The sequence below is a fragment of the Pleurodeles waltl genome, chromosome 6, assembly GCF_031143425.1.
Source record: "Pleurodeles waltl isolate 20211129_DDA chromosome 6, aPleWal1.hap1.20221129, whole genome shotgun sequence".
NCBI classification, from domain to species: domain Eukaryota; kingdom Metazoa; phylum Chordata; class Amphibia; order Caudata; family Salamandridae; genus Pleurodeles; species Pleurodeles waltl.
Window position 1 is genome coordinate 713,901,893 of NC_090445.1, and position 17,163 is coordinate 713,919,055.

General features: G+C 45.0%; 1 protein-coding gene across 6 annotated transcripts in view; it reads left to right on the forward strand.

Moving 5' to 3' along the window:
* The window catches only part of ATE1 (arginyltransferase 1), a 412,370-nt gene that overhangs the window by 188,290 nt on the left and 206,917 nt on the right, over positions 1 to 17,163 (forward strand). For 4 of the 6 annotated variants that reach the window (XM_069239196.1, XM_069239197.1, XM_069239194.1 and 1 more), the window contains exon 7: positions 14,190 to 14,318. The exons of 1 other annotated variant lie outside the window; for it this stretch is intronic. In XM_069239196.1, the coding sequence (XP_069095297.1) occupies positions 14,190 to 14,318 (129 nt within the window). Of the gene's footprint in view, positions 1 to 14,189; positions 14,319 to 15,431; positions 15,561 to 17,163 lie in introns of all 6 variants that reach the window. One more of the 6 variants, XM_069239195.1, reaches the window with a different exon arrangement.

A 17,163-nucleotide genomic window follows, 5' to 3' on the forward strand; every position in this document is an offset into this window, starting at 1 on the left:
AGGTGCTAGTGGGTGGATAGAAAAAGATGACATGCACTGGGGGTCTGGAAGAAACAGGTGTCTAAAACAATAACGTTTGTGAAATGCTTGTCTTGTTTTAATGTATGCATTTTTATCTAGAGGAAAGACATTCTCACACATTGTGGTGCCTATTTCAAAGGATACTTCCCTAATATTGTGGAGAGCACACATATTCACCCTGACACCACAAGGTGGATCTTAATTATGCTTATGTAGATTTATTTTTGAAGGAGGATTTTGAGGTACTATGTTGTCAAATTCAGTCACTTTGGAGTGCTGAGGAAAATTGACTTTTAATACATTGAATTCTTGCATAAATATGTGATGAGTAACGAAAATACACTTGTTCTAATGCTTACAGAAATGACATTTGAACAAGGTACAGTAATATAGCTCAGGACTGGGAAGCTGAAATCCATCTATTACATAATTGCGGACTTCCAATTTTGAATTATGTACCAGAACTAAACATCAGTATGACTATTTTAGGCCATCCTGTTTTAGGTTTAAACCTATAATAACTGATAATTCTCACTGAAAGGAAGACAGCTCCCAACAGCTCCAAAATATAAACACTGGTGAACACTTGCAGAACTAAAATGCCACTCAAAGAAAAGAAAATGAGAGAGAATGAGTCATTTTTATGTCATTCAGAAGGGGGTTTCACAATATACCTTTGTTGCTCAATATACCAGTGAGAAAGACTTGTCTAAGATTGTTCTGCTTGAATTTGTTGTTTACTGATGTCACAACAATATTGTTTTGTCGTCCTTTTGTTTCCTCTCTTTTTTGTGTGCTTGGATTCAAGGTACATGGTTTATAAGCATGGTTTAACTCTGATCTTGATAATCTGGGGATAATAAAATCATATTTGAGCTTTTGGCTTTGTTTACATCTTTCATTGATTGGTGATGTGAATGGATCATAACAATCTTGGCCAATATGTACTATCATGTTTACTCACAGAGAAAGAGTAAAACTCTTTTTTCACAAGTCAATATTGATAGCAGCTCATCTGTCAAACACCCCAGGCTTTAGACATTGAATACAACTTGCAGTGACAGTACTTCTGTGCACATGGGATAGTAATGAAAACACAAAACAAGACTTTCCATATGCCAACAGAATCCATAGGTGTAATGTGTCCCCTTGCTATGTGTGATACCTTTAGGTAATCCTGTTTTTTTTTTACCCAACTGCACTTTACTGCTGGGCTGTTTGTCCCCATAGCTACAATGTTAATAGCATAATTTTAAGACCCAGAATACAATGTGATGTCTGTTAAGAGGTCAGGACCGACTTATAGTAAAACATTTGCCACAGGGACACTTGGCAGCTGTTTTGGCACAGTGTTCTTTTTGCCACAACAGCAGCACCACATAATGTATTCATGCAAAGAGTGCAGTAAAGCACTGGCAAGCATGCTTAAAGTATCAAGTTTGAGGTACTTTAAAATGCTGGACTACAAATATGCAAATGAATGTGGTGTAAGTCAACATTGTAAAGGTTTCACAGAGTACCATGCTGTTGGCAGAGTTGCTAATCTCTAGAGTGTCATAATTTACAGTAAGAAATAGGCCAGTGATGCCCAACTGTGTCCACAAATGTGTTTATTAAAGCATTTGAATCAATCAATCAATCAGCATATATAAGCGCAGCTTATTACCTGGGGGTCTTAAGGCGCTAGCTGGGGGGATGCTGGTCAGTCGAAGAGCCAGGTCTTAGGGTCTTTCCTGAACTGAGCCGGCGAGGCGGACTGCCTGAGGTGGAGCGGCATCGTGTTCCAGGCCTGTGCGGCGACAAAAGAGAAGGCTCTTCCTCCGGCCATGTTTTTCTTGTTCCTGGCGATGGTGGGGAGGGCCAGTTGAGCAGAGTGGAGTTGCCTGGAAGGTGTGTAGACAGAGAGGTGGTGTTTGAGGTAGGCAGGTGTCATGTTGTGAAGGGCCTTGTATGCATGTGTCAGGAGCTTGAAAGTGATGCATTTGTTGACGGGGAGCCAGTGTAGGTTACTCAGGTGGGCGGAGATGTGGCTGAGGCGGGGGATGTCCAGAATCAGTCTGGCCACGCCGTTCTGTGTTCTCTGAAGTCTAGTTTGGAGTTTCTTGTTGATTCCGGAATAGAAAGAGTTGCTGTAGTCACGTTTACTGCTGACAAGTGTGTGGGTGACTGTCCTTGCATCGATGGGTATCCATTTGAAGATTTTCCGGAGTAGGCGGAGAGTGTGGAAGCATGCGGATAAGACTGTTGACTTGGCGGGTCATGAAAAATGACGAGTCGAGGATGATGTCCAGGTTGCGCGCCTGGTCGGTAGGAGAGGGGGCAGTTCTGAGAGCACTAGGCCGCCAGGAGTCATCCCATGCAGTGGTGGTTGGGGCGTGGATGAGGATCTCCATCTTGCCCGAGTTGAGCTTTAGGCAGCTGTCTCTCATCCGCTCAGGGACTGCCTTCATTCTGTTGTGAAAGTTCTCTTTGGCAGTTGATGGTTTGTCGGTGAGGGATAAAAAGAGCTGTGTGTCGTCTGCGTGTAAGACGATGTTGAGCCCTTGATGTCTGACGATTTTGGCGAGTGGGGTCATGTAGAAGCTGAAGAGTGTACGGCTCAGGGAGGATCCCTGGGGCACTCTGCATCTGGTTTCTGTTGGCATCAAGGTGAAGGGTAGGAGTCTGACTCTCTGGGTTTGGTCGGTGATGAAGGAATGGATGCACTCCAGGGCTTTGCCGCGGATGCCGTGTGTAGTCTGGTGTACAAGGTGGTGCTGTAGACGGTGTCAAAGGCGGTGGAGAGGTCGAGGAGGATGAGGGCTGCTATCTCGCCATGGTCCATTAGAAAGCGGATGTCATCCGTGGCTGCTAGGAGTGTGGTTTCGGTGCTGTGGTTGCTCCTTAATCTGGACTCAGAGGGGTTGAGGATGTAATAGATCTTGATGAAGTCGGTGGGCTGCGCGTTGATTGCTTTCTCAATTACATTGGTTGGAAAAGGGAGCAGTGAGATCAGCCTATAGTTTTTCAGATCCGTTGGGTCTGCAGAGGGCTTCTTCAGTAGGGGATTTATCTCCGCATGTTTCTAGGTGTTAGGGAAGGTTGCGTTCTCAATGGAGCGGTTGATGGTGCGGCATAGTTTGGGTGGGATGTTGGTGTTATGGTGATGTGATAGAGGCATCGGTCTGAGGGTGCCCCGGAGTGGATGGTGTTTATGAGCTTCAGGTTGTCTTCTGGGGTGAGGAGTGTCCAGTGGTTCATGATTGGTTGGTGGCTGGGGTCTGTGGTGGGCGGCGGGGCCTTTGCTTTCAAATCCCTCATAGATATCTTGTATCTTGTATCTTCTAGTGGAAGAAGGTGGCAAATTTATTACAGAGGTCCTGGGAGGGTGGGATGTCGGAGGAGTTGGTGCCAGGTTTTGTGAATTCCTTGACTATGGAGAAGAGTTCCTTGCTGTTGTGTGCATTGGTGTTGATTCTCTCCTGAATGGCCGATTTTCTAGCTGCTCTGATGAGTCGGTGGTTTGATGTGATGGCTTTGTTGAAGGGTTTGTGGTCTGTTGGGCTTTACTGCTTCTCCACTTTCTTTCAAGTCGTCTCCATGCTCCCTTGGATTCTTGGAGGTCAGGGGAGAGCCAGTTGGGATCTTGTGGTGTTGAATGTAGGCAGGTTTCCTTAGTGGGGGGCTAGTTTGTTGCAGTGAGTGATCCATTTGTGGAGGTTGAGGGCTGAGGCGTTGGTGTCTGTGGTGTCAGGTGGTGGGGAGTGCTTGAAAGCGGTGGTGAGCTGGGCTTTCGTGACTTTGGTCCAGTTCCTGTGAGAGGGGTGGTGTTTGGTGCCGTTCGACTGTCTTGGTGAAGCGGATGCAGTGGTGATTGGTCCAGTGGAGTTCAGAGGTGTGTGAAAGGTGAAATGGTTTGTGGCAGAGAAGACTGGGTCGAGGGTGTGTCCTGCTGAGTGTGTAGGGAGGTTGACCAGTTGCTTGAGTCTAAGGGTGGTGAAGTTGTCCATGAGGGTTGAGATATTTGGGTCGGTGTGGTTGTTGAGGTCACCGAGGAGTATGTAGTCTGATGAGGTGAGGGCACAAGGAGCGATTAAATCGGCCAGGGCTTCTTAGATGGGTGGGCAGGGTCCTGGGGGTTGGTAGATGAGGGTGCCACGGAGGGTGGTGTTTGGATCTGTCAGGATCAGAAAGTGCAGGTGTTTGGCGGTGGAGGTCTGGTGAAGTGAGGCAGAGTGTTTGATGGTGACTCCTCCTCCTGGTCGGTTGACGCAATCTTGATTTATGATTTTGTAGCCCTCGGGGATGGCAGTGGCGATGTCTGGTGCTGAGGAGGTGGTGTTTCAGGCCTCAGCGAAGAATGGATCATCGGGTGGTGGAGTTGAAGAGGTCCCAAGCTTGTATTGCATGCTTGATGAAGGAGTGGGTGTTGATTAGTATGCATCTGAGGTGTCCGGGTGGTCCTGTTGTGCATGGACAGGTGAAGCTGCTGTTGTGGCAGGAGAATGAGCTGGGAGTGTCCTTGGGCGAGGCACAATGGCAGGCAGCAGAGTCTCTGGAGTTGAGGGCGTGCAGGGTGCTTGCGTCGTACCAATAGATGGTGCAGAAACCAGGGGTCATGGCGCAGTCCGGGCACAGATGGGCTTGCCCTTGGTGTGCCTTCAGCGTGCCAGCTGCGCAGCAGCCACCATTAAGAAGTGGAGGGTGAGGGAGGGATCCTTCAGCTAGGAGGCGGGAAGGCAGGAAACATGGCGTTGGGTGGGGGATGGAGGATGGGGCCGCAGGGGATCGCAGGTATCACCGAAAAAGGGGAGAAACTATGAAGAGAGAGTGGAAAGAAGCAAATAAAGGAAGTAAAGTAAAAAGAAAGGCAAAAAAGCTAAAGTGAAACTAGAGAAAGGTAAAAGGCAGCAGAATATAGCACTCTTACTTTTTAGGCCGAGCGTGCAAGCGCTCTGATGTGTTGTAATGTATCTGGGCTTTAAACCACGCCCATCACTATCACTCATTTGTGGGCTTGCGTTTCAAAAATATTTTGTTATCATTGGTAAGTGCTTTGTTTGTCTCTCTTTGGGGCAGTTTTGTTTCTGCCTTGGCCGTCGACCCTGTTACATGGATAATTGCACGTTTACCGATACGTTGGACTGCCACCAAACTTTTTTTTTCCTTTTGTGTGTTTCCTTCATACTCATGGTGGCCATGGAGCGTTGAATCGGCTTGCTTATGTCAACTGTTTTACTTTTCATTTTCAATTTATATGGCAAGAAAAGTCCAGTTAGGAATTTACAATGCTAATAGCTCTAACTCAACCAAATGCGAGACCCATTGCATTGCAAATGCTTGTTTAGTCTATAAACCAGGCAGAATCCTGACAGAATGAGGGTGTGAGGTGATATGTGTGATTGATGGTGCAGTATACACACTTTCTATGCTTAAAACTGTCTATCTTTAGTATATTGAACACAATGCCAGTGGGAAAGTTGCTACATACCCTGCTTTACTTATTCAGTAAAATACAGTGGGATTTCTAAAGCATATATCTACCCAACCAGGCTTCCTGGTGCTAAAGCAGAGAGAAGCACTCCACCCCCTTATTTACTAAACAGACACTCCTTAAGTTGTTTCCTAATTTTGGTTCATTAGAGATCTGATGCAGGAAAACGATGACTAATTCCAGACTTTGGCTGCTAGATAGGTGAAAGAGTGCCCACCCTTCAATTTGCAGTGAAACCTGGGAATGGAAACCATTGGGGCATCCTTAGATTTAAGAGCCCAAGCAGGAAGATAAGAATACAGCCTATATCTCCTTAAACTTAAATGTGTGACTTATAACAATCACTTTAAAACGTGTTTTGTAAACACTGGAAAAGTTAGGGGTTAGTCATCTCAGTAATCACTGTGATAAGCATTGATTTCAAAAGGTTTGAAAAACACTGAGAAAACACTACTGAAATCGACAAAATATAAACCCTGAAAACAGGACAGCCTAACTATTTTGCAGGTGTATGGGGTAGTAAGGGTGAAAGGTGCCACATCTGGGGAGTAAAACCAGTACAGTTAGCGAATGCAAGTACAGTCAGAGTCTGGTGCCAAATGGTCAGGTGCCTTACTACCCAGTAGGCACAAAAAATGAGTACCAATGTACACAGTAACAACAAAAGCAATGTGACCACAGCACACAGAAATAAATAGTCCAATCACGTAGCAAGTATATGTATCCCTGGTAGAATAGTTGAGGTTGGAGAGAAAATACGTGAAGATCCCAAATTCGTTAAAGAAAGTGTAGTTAATTGTCCAATTTTTCCAGATCTCTACCCACCGCCTAAGGGCCACCTGCCTTACCGCAGACCTTTCAAGTTTGTTCATCTGGCTGGACGGCCTAGGTATGACTTTAATACTCTGTTCTTTTTACACGTTCTACTTTATTTTTACTTTCTAACTTTGTTCTTCAAATTCTTATGCGGGCCCATCTTTGACTATTTGGAACACTTTCTTCACTTGCTCGGCACTTAGATTGTGGTTTTTCCACCTATGCACTTTTCACGTTTCCACTGTGAGGTGTCTTTCCAGCTGTAGAACTATCCAAGGTTCCTTCCTATTACTTATATTGGCATGCCCATCATCTCTCTCTCTCTTCACTCACTTGGGTTTGCACGTTTCCTACTGCTTTCCTCTTGTAAGCACTGGTATTAGTTTACCATCGGACACATTTTAGGTCTCACCAAATTTTAGGTATTATTACATACATGTTTGCTTTTATCATTGTCTTGCAGCCTTGATGAAGTCACCAGAGTGACGAAACACGTGTTGGCTGTATCTTGAAGAATGTGCAATCCTGAGGCAAACTGTGCCTACAATTAAAGACACTTTCTTTAACGAATTTGGGATCTTCACTTATTTTCTCTCCAACCTCAACTATTCTACCAGGGATACATATCCTTGCTACGTGATTGGGCTATTTATTTCTGTGTGCTGTGGTCACATTTCTTTTATTTTGCAGGTGTGTATACTACAATAGACCCATTCACACAAAATTTGAAAAACAAAGGTTTGCTGTGAGATTTGCACAGCAGGACTCCTTGGACAATACAGAATTTGTTGTTATGTAATATTTACTACTGTTACTACTTGAATTCCACTGCTATATCATGCCCTCAGGAGAATCTCCAGTGAGAATGGCAGTAATGACACCCACACTGGCGAGCCAGGCATGCTATTCTCATCTCATGGGGAATGCCATTCTGTACAATACTATACAAAAAGTTACGTTGTGCACAGATATATTGATTAGAAAACTGCTTGCCATTGGGCTCCCAGTTTATCCAATTTTGTAGCATGGCCCCTGTTGTTTGGCTTATCTTGAATCACTAAAATGCATGCAGGCTCTGTGAGGAAGAAGAAGCCATATTGTGTGGGCATATTTTTCAGTTAAGTGGCGACATCTTGTTTTGTAGTGTTTGAATGGGAAAAGCCCTGAAGGCCGACTCCGGAACAACAAAGTCGTGGGCAACGAAAGCGGAACTACGCTTTCCTTAACCACAACTTCGTTGTTTTGTGCCTTAACCTCACATGTGCTGAACAACGCGCATGCGTGGTTAAGGCACAAACAAGGGAGTCGGCTGAGGAGGACGACGCGACGAGTCAGGTAAGTGAGGCAGGGGTGGGGGGTTGGGGTTTTAGTTTTAGGAGCGGGGTGGGGGGTCGGGTATTTTCAGTTTTAGGGGTGGGGGGTTGGGGTTTTAGTTTTAGGAGCGGGGTGGGGGGTCGGGTATTTTCAGTTTTAGGGGTGGGGGCTTGGGGTTTTAGTTATAGGGGCGGCGGTGGGGGGTTGGGGTATTTTTAGTTTTAGGGGTGTGGGTAGGTGGTTGGGGTTTTAGTTTTAGGGGTGGGGGGTCGGGGTATTTTTAGTTTTGGGGCAGGGGTAGGGGGTTGGGGTTTTAGTTTTAGGGGCGGGGGTGGGGGGGTCGGGTATTTTTTGTTTTAGGGGGGTGGGGGGTTGGGGTTTTAGTTTTAGGGGTGGGTGGGGTTTGGGGTATTTTTAGTTTTAGGGGCGGGATTGGGGTTTTAGTTTTAGGGGCGGGGTGGGGGGTCGGGGTATTTTTAGTTTTAGGGGCGGGGTTGGGGGGTCAGGTAAGAGGGGTGGGGGGCAGGGTATTTTTAGTTTTAGGGGTGGGGGTCTTAGTTTTAGGGGCGGGGTGGGGGGTTCGGGCATTTTTAGTTTTAGGGGCGGGGTGGGGTTTTAGTTTTAGGGGCGGGGTGGGGGAACGGGTATTTTTAGTTTTGGGTGGGGGGGTTGGGGTATTTTTAGTTTTAGGGGCGGGTGGGGGGTTGGGGTTTTAGTTTTAGGGGCAGGAGTCGGGGTGTTTTTAGTTTTAGGGGCGGGGGTTGGGGTGGTTTTAGGGGTGGGGGTTGGGGTAGTTTAGGTTTTAGGGATGGTGTGGGGGTTGGGGCTGTTTTAGGGGTGGGGGTTGGGGTAGTTTAGGTTTAGGGATGGGGTGGGGGTTGGGGTTGTTTTAGGGGTGGGGGTTGGGGTGGGTTGGGGGGTCAGGTAATTTTAGGGGTGGGGGGTTTAGGTTTAGGGGTAGGGTGGGGGGCTCGGAGTAGTTTTAGGGGTGGGGTTGGGGTACTTTAGGTTTCAGGGATGGGGTGGGGCTTGGGGTTGTTTTAGGTTTTGGGGGTAGGGTTGGGGTTCCGGTAATTTTTAGGGAGGAGGTGGGGGGTTGGGGTAGTTTTAGGGGCAATGGTGGGGGGGTTGGTGTGGTTTTAGGGGGGGTGGGGGGTTCGCTGTAATTTTTAGGCGTGGGGGGGCCAGGGGGGACGCATGCTGGAATAATGCATGCCTATCACTAATGCCTTTACCAGGAATGCCTTTACAACGAAAAATCGTTGTTAAGGCATTCGTGGTAAAGGCATTAGTGGTAACAACGTGGTCGTAGTTCCGACCTCGTTGTTCAGGCATGCGTTGTTCTGGCAGGCGTGGTTCAGACATACATTCGTTTGAATAGGTAATCTTAACACTGTATAGTAATGAATAGGTGGTAAAAATACTTTCTTCTAATTTTGACTGATAGAGGTCTATTGTTCACTCCAGTAAAAGCACATTTTGGAGCTTTGTTGTAATACAAGTCAGAACAAAATGGATCTGTTTTTAGCTGTGCCTGATTAGAGCATTTAGACAGACTTATTTTGGTAGTGCAATCAACTCGGGCTCCCCTTTGTACTAGTACTTCAAAGTCCCCTAAGATAACGGTTGCAGAAAGTGTTCTTAACCCCTCGGGTGCCCTGAATGTAACAGTTGGTTTTGTTTGGGGGGGGCAGGGTCACTCCTCATCCGGGGGCAGATTGACCTGTATTTGGAAGGCCCATCTGCCCCCAAGGGGGTACCGAAAAAAGGGGAGAACCCAATAATAAAGGGGGTGGGGGGCAGAAAGCCCACCAGAGAACAGGGAAGATTTGTTTTCCAAAATAAGAGGGTGGGGGTATAAATGGGGCCAAAGTTGTTCTGCCCACTGGTGGGCAGATAGGGCAATTACCGCAGATCCACTCCACGGGGGGAGCAGAAAGCATACTAGATGCCAGGGAATTTAAAAAATAGATAAAATAGTAGGGTGGTGGCTACCAACCAGTATGGGCCTGGTTATGACCCCACCCCAACTGAAAGGGGTAACAGTGTTCCAGCTCCTCCCCGCACACTAAAACATCTTATCCCACAGCATGCAAGAGGACATTTGAATATTTTGGGCTTTGGTTTTACATTTGAGCCGTGAGAGCTTGGCTAACTCTCATAATTGTCCCACTTGAAATGTTGAGTGCTGCACTTTTGGGACTTTAACACACTGCCGTGTAAAAATATCCACAAGACCTAAACACATCTGAAAACTAAACATCTGGGTGATTCCCTGGTGGTGTGCTTCACATGCACCCGGCACCATTTTCTTACCCACAATGCCCTGTAAACCTCCAACTTTGCTTTAAATCACACATTTTTGTGATGGAACCTTCCGGAATCTGCAGGAATCCACAAAATTCCTACCAAATTCTGCTGCACTTGTCAGCCTAAAAATGTTTTTTTTTTTTTTTAAACTGCTCTTTTGGACCCGCTTTGGTTCCCCCTCAATTTCGACATGTTTTTGGCTCTTCCCTGTCACGGGCACTTGTCCCTCCTACACAAGGGAGGTATCAATTTTACCGGGAGACTTAGGGGAACGTTGGGTGGTAGGAAATATGTCCCGGTGCGGTGATCCCTCACAGAAATGTGGCAAAAATTAGATTTTTAGCTAAATCTGAGGTTTGCTGAGATTCTGGGTAAAAAAAACATTGGGGGATCCACGCAAGTCACACCTCCCTGGACTCCCTCACGTCTCTAGTTTTCAGAAATTTCTGGGTTTGGTAGGTTTCCCTAGATGGCTGCTGAGCGCAGGACTTAAAATGCAGGTGCCTCCCCGCCGCAAAAACAGGTAGTTTTGTATTTGATAATTTTGATGTGTCCACGTTGTGTTTTGGGGCATTTCCTTTCGCGGGCACTAGGCCTACCTACACAAGTGAGGTACCATTTTTATCGGGAGACTTGGGGGAAAGCTGGGTGGAAGGAAATTTGTGGCTCCTCTCGGATTTCAGAACTGTGTGTCACCGAAATGTGAAGAAAAAGTGTTTTCTTTTGCCAAATTTTGAGGTTTGCAAAGGATTCTGGGTAACAGAACTGGGTGAGAGCCCCACAAGTCATCCCATCCTGGATTCCCCTAGCTGTCTAGTTTTCAAACATGCACAGGTTTGGTAGGTTTCCTTAGGTGCCGGCTGAGCTAGAGGCTAAAATCTACAGCTAGGCACTTTGCCAAAAACACGTCAGATTTCAATGTAAAAATGTGATGTGTCCATGTTGTGTTTCCTGTCGCGAGCATTAGGCCTACCCACACAAGTGAGGTACCATTTTTATCGGGAGACTTAGGGGAACACAGAATAGTAAAACAAGTGTTATTGCCGCTTGTCTTTCTCTACATCTTTTCCTTCCAAATGTAAGACATTGTGTAAAAAGTCTATTTGAGAAATGCCCTGTAATTCACATGCTAGTATGGCCCCCCCGAAATTCAGAGATGTTCAAATAACCACTGCTTCTCACCACCTTATCTTGTGCCCATTTTGGAAATACAAAGGTTTTCTTGATACCTATTTTTCACTCTTTATATTTCAGAAAATGAATTGCTGTATACCTGGTATAGAATGAAAACCCATTGCAAGGGGCAGCTCATTTATTGGCTCTGGGTATCTAGGGTTCGTAATGAACCTACAAGCCCTATATATCCCCGCAACCAGAAGAGTCCAGCAGACGTAACAGTATATTGCTTTCAAAAATCTGACATTGCAGGAAAAAGTTACAGAGTAAAACGTTGAGTTATTTCAGCTGTTATTTTCTGTGGGAAACCCTGTAGGATCTACACAAATTACCCTTTGCTGAATTCAGAATTTTGTCTACTTTTCAGAGATGTTTAGCTTTCTGGGATCCAGCATTGGTTTCGTAACCATTTCTGTCACTAACTGGAAGGAGGCTAAAAGCACAAAAAATAGTAAAAATGGGGTATGTCCCAGTAAAATGCCAAAATTGAGGTGAAAAATGGGTTTTTCTGATTTAAGTCTGCCTGTTCCTGAAACCTGGGAAGCTGGTGATTTCAGTACCGCAAACCCTTTGTTGATGCCATTTTCAGGGGGAAAAATCACAAGCCTTCTTCTGCAGCCCTTTTTTCCAATTTTTATGAAAAAAACTGAAATTTTCACTGTATTTTGACTAATTTCTTGGTCTCCTTCAGAGGAACCCACAAAGTCTGGGTAGCTCTAGAATCCCTAGGATGTTGGGAAAAAAAAGGACGCAAATTTGGCATGGGTAACTTTATATGGACAAAAAGCCTAAGCGCGAACTTCCCCCAAATAGCCAAAAAAAGGCCTGGCACCTGAGGTGAAAAGGCCTGCCAGCGAAGGGGTTAATAGCAATTTCTGAATTAAGCAGTGTTAATGAATCGTAACAGCTCTATGTTAAAGAGCACTTAATAGTTTCACACCAGTAAGGTCATTGTTTGAAGATACCCAAGACTTACAGCTAAATATTTTATTGCTATTGTTATGAATTTAATCTTTTTCAGTGAGTAGTAGAGTGCAAACTGCAGGGGTTTGTGCTTAACCAGTTGTCAGGATAGATGTAGTATTCTAGAAAGATAAAACATAATAAATCATAGAGAGTAAATTAAATTGCTTTCTTTTGCACACTATCACACGGATACTGCAGTTTGAAAGTATTAGACTGGCAAGTGTGTAATAGAGTGTCTACAGCTACATTATAGATAAACTACAAAGCAGCTTTATTGAAGACCAGTAGCTTATTCCTGAAGTAGAGAGTATCTACTGTAGATGACTTCTTTGGCAGTCTTCCTGCACAAGAAATATGTAGAGCTACAGCACAGAGTTCAGTCCATACTTTTGCAAGGGTTTATTGTCATTTGTTAACACTCGGGAGAGGAACCACAAGTATAGCAAGTAGCAGTTAAAAATGTATAAGGCACCTCAACAGTCAGTCCCTCTTCCAGTGCTAAAGGGAGGATGCAACTTTGCAGTCTTTGCATGGCTTGAGAACATGCACACTTTGCAAAATGCAGTAAAGTTGTTCACCTGTCATAGTTTATTTGCTGCTTGATACTAGATTTAAATGATCCCTGCTCCCACATCTCTGCAGCCATCTCCTAGAGTTTGTGGAAGTTTTAACAGGTGGTTCAAATATGAACAAATAGCCATAAAAGCTGCCAACCTACTGAAAACCATGAACTGAGTGCTTATCTCTCATATTTCTTCATCCCTTACACTGCTAAGCGATGCGTCCCATATCATGATAACCACACCTCAGCGGTCATCGCGCAAGACACGGTAACACTTCCCACATAGGTTCAAAACAAAGACTGCATCCTTCCACCCATACACAGTGTACCCAGGTAGGCAAATGCTTCAGCGCCCCACACTGGGGCAGTAAGTGCTATATAAATGTTGCATTACAATATAATAACCAGCAGTCAAAATCTACCTGAAGTTGGTGCTAGTGCTTGATGGAGTGTGTGCCTACATGACTGCATAAATAAGTCTTAACAAACACACACACACCCACCCCCACTCTCCCCCCTTTTGGAAAAAAACGTAATTTCTTTGGACCTAGTCAGTACATGGCATGATTATTTTGCATGTCAATTCGATATTGATCTGCAGCAATCCTATTGTTACAGGTAAGCAAATTGTTTCTTGCCACAGGTCTTGGCAAAGTTTGTGATCCTTCGAGCAGGTGCTCTAATGAATCCTTAATCTGTTGTCACTCCATCAGATTACTTCTGTCCTACCTCCTGGTCTGGCCTTTGAATACTCGTATCTGTCTTTCCCTTCCTCCTGGTTGAGCCGAAGACTCTTTAGTTAGTACGGTTTTACCGCCCAACCATGCCTGTGAGTGTTCAGATCATGGCTTTCCAATCTCCTGGCCTGGTTTTAGACTTCATGTCTAATTGTCCTCCTAACTAATGTACACGCTTGAGCCCATTGATGTGTGGTTGTGCACCATGGTGTACTTAAGTTTTACTGGCTTTTTTATGCATTTAAGTCTGGGCTGCACACTGAGGGGCCAAATGTTGCATTGGTGAACGTACTGCTGTAATGAATCCTTAATTCGTCATCACCCCCTTAGATTACTTCTGTCCTACCTCCTGGCCTGGCCTTTGAAGACTCATATCTGCCTTTTCCTTAATCCTGGTTGAACCTAAGACTCTTTAGTTAGGACTGTTTTACCAATCAATCATGCCTGTGAGTCTTCAGATCATGGCTTTCCAACCTCATGGCCTGGTTTTAGACTTCCTGTCTAATTGTCCTCATAACTAATGTACACGCTTGAGCCCATTGGTGTGTGGTTGTGCACCATGGTTTACGTAGGTTTTACTGGTTTTTCTATGCAGTTAAGTTTGGGCTGCACACTGAGGGGCCATATTTTGCATTGGTGAATTTGTAATTTGTTAATTTCTAAACTACTACTATTGCTGCCAACTGACTCATGAACTGTTAATGATGGAGAACGGGCTCTGTTTGTTGCATGCTCAGAACTTTGGAAGTTTAAAATCTTGTTTTTCTTGCCTGTGATTGCTGAGTAATGCCTCTGTCTTTCACTCCTTCTGAAGGTGAGGCTGGTGCAATCCTCTCCCGCCAGTTCCCAATTCAAAGCCACGTTCCAGGAGTCTTACCAGGTGTACAAGAGCTACCAGATGACTGTGCATGGGGATCCGCCTGATAAGCCGACCGTCAGCCAGGTCAGAGTCTTTGATAGGTGTCAGTTCCGTGCATCCAGTGAGCCTTTTGGTTTCCCAAATACTTGGTGCAGATTCTGTTTGTGAATCGCTCTGTTAATGTTCTGTTAAATGATAGGAAAGTGAATGTGTGGGGAAGAAAACAATAAGAACAGAAGTGTTTGATTCTATGTGGAGAGCCGATGAACGAAGCTCTCTTTCATAATTTCATCATCTCTTTCTCCAGATAAGGGAGGTATCCTGTGATAAGAACATTCTGTTGCTGCTCTTGACATAGCCACAGTGCCCCCCCTCCTTAGTCCATTGGCATTCTTTCCAGTGTTTGGCATGCCTCCTTCCACTGCTCAAGGATGTCCCATTCCATAGTAAGGGCAATCCCCTATCTGTAGAAGTAATTGCTATAGCCAAAGTTCCAGCATATTCCACTCAGCCCATCCAATAATCATGTTACAAATCCCATGACACAGCCAGTAACCGAATGACATTTAATCATTCGTGCAAGCCGGACACTTTCTGAAACTAAACAAGTAGTGATGTGAAAAATTAAAAGTGCTGCAAAATCATAGTTTGATACAGAGCCTTCAGACCATGACCTTTAAGAGGTTCAGAGGACGAACTGCCTAACACGCAAATGCTCAAAAGGGTCTGTCAGGCAGGTTAAGCCAGCTGCAGGCATCTCAGGAATGAATCCTACTGCAGATGTTGAATGCCTCTGTCCAATAGCAGCTGGCATAGCTGCCTATAGTTTTGGATATTTGGGCCTGTATCCAGCCCAGTTCCAGATATTGCATGCCCCTCTTCTGCCCCTGCTGTTGGTATTGAAGGCCTCTCTCCAGTTGCAGGACTGTTGGGGAGTGCAGTTCTTCTATCCAGTTGGGTCATCAATGGACACAAAGGGGCCTGTCTGCAAAGCTTTTGTGCAATTAATTGGGAAGTAGAGGTGGGTGACCTTGACTCATTCTACTGTTAAGAACTTCTTGGCTGATTTTGGACACACGTGGCTGAGCTTTGGAGACCGGCCCGAGGAGACCTTCCACTTGCCTTCCCTTCAGAAGCATCTTGGTGCCAGAAATATTTATTTCACCACCCTCTGCTTGAATTTCCCTTGCTCTGAAGGTGAGGTTAGTACCTGTCTCAATGGATGACCCAGAATTCTCATCAACCTTCAGCCAGTCTGCAGCACTCTATGCCAAGTATCAGATGGCCATTCATAAGGATGCACCACAAGAGTGCAACAATATAGAGGTATGCTTTCCACTTGCAATATGCATGCTTTTATCTTCTTTTACAATGTTTTCTGTTGTCGGGTCTCAGTTGCATTGAGGATGAATGTGGCAGAATGTTGCAGTTTCCTCTACAGTTCAGAAGGAGTGCTTGCGGTTGATTCTGGGAGACTGCAGCTACAAATGGCGTGTTAGAAAATCCGACCTCCTAGCTCATTTTGCATGGTTAAGTTTAATGGTGGAGAAGAGGTAAAGACCACATCTGTGGCAAACAAGTATTTGAGTTATGTTGATTTCATGATAACGGCAGGGATGGCATGACCTGTACAATGTAGTATTGGCAGGCCTTATGTTCTCTCGTTTTCAACATTAATGGTGGTACAAGTGGGCTATGAATCTATCTAGTTGGGAGAAGATGATTGCTAATTGGTTCTTCAAGGACCTTCACATTTGCAGCTTTTGAATACTATGAAGCAGTTGACGAGAAGGTAAAAACTGTTCTTTCTTAAGCCTTTTTGTGAGATTAAATGATTCACACTTATATGGTGCTGTCCACTTTTGCCTTCATTTCCTGTTTGAAGCTGATGACAAGGATTGGAATTGTATATCATAGGAAGATTTTAAATGTGATGCACTGTTTTAATGTCCAGTGAATCGTGTACCATTACATAAATTCCTACTTTCATGCTTGTTGCTGTTTCCTGACTTCAAGAAGCTGTCAGTTTATGCCATGGCTGTCATTGTTAGGATGAACAGACTACAGCTGCCTAGTGGTCTTAGTCTGTGATTGCCTGCTTGTTCACATTGAGTGGTGCACTTGGAGTCGAGGGCGAATCCGATGACTGTAAACTGTCTGAAGGCCACCAAGAATCCTTAGGGCCCAAATACACTCCAGAGAGATTTGGATGGGTACCAATGATTTGACCCATTGCCAATCGCAGCTCAGGGAGCTGTTGTGGTGAGCCAACGGCCCGGGAAAATGGTTATGCACTGGAAGCAAGGTCGAAATCGGTTTCAAAGCTGAGAAGTAATTTTGCAGCATGGAAGTATCTGGGGCATCGCAGAACTCCGAACGCTGGGAGTAGCAGAACAAAGGAGAACCGTGTTAGGATTTGTTTTTTTTCTTTTCAACTTACCTAAGCTTCATGACGCCGATGATGATCCATCAGGAATTGGCTTTGTGATTGAGTGTGTGTTTGTGCGGTCCACTTTGATTGGCAATGTGTCTTTTTTTTACTTTGTTCGGAGTTCCAATGTGGTGAGTTTAGATTTTTGGCCTCAGATGGACCTTCAGTTCATTTCGCATAGCAGTCACACAATGCTGGGCCATGTTCGGAGCTAAGACACTAGAGATTGACATTGTGGGTGTCCAACATTGTCATCTTGTGTTGACACTCCCTCCGTGGTTTAAAACCTATGGTTTTAGGAGAGAGCATCATAGCACACTGATATAAAGAGTGACATCCGAATTTGCAGCCCATAACACTCCACGTGGCAGTTTGGAGTACTCCTCATGAAAAGTATACCTGTTTACATTGTAACAGATGTCACTCTTTATAACTTCGTTCTACGATTTTAAATGGTTAATAATTTCGAATATAGTGCCTTGGAAGGCACATTTTCAC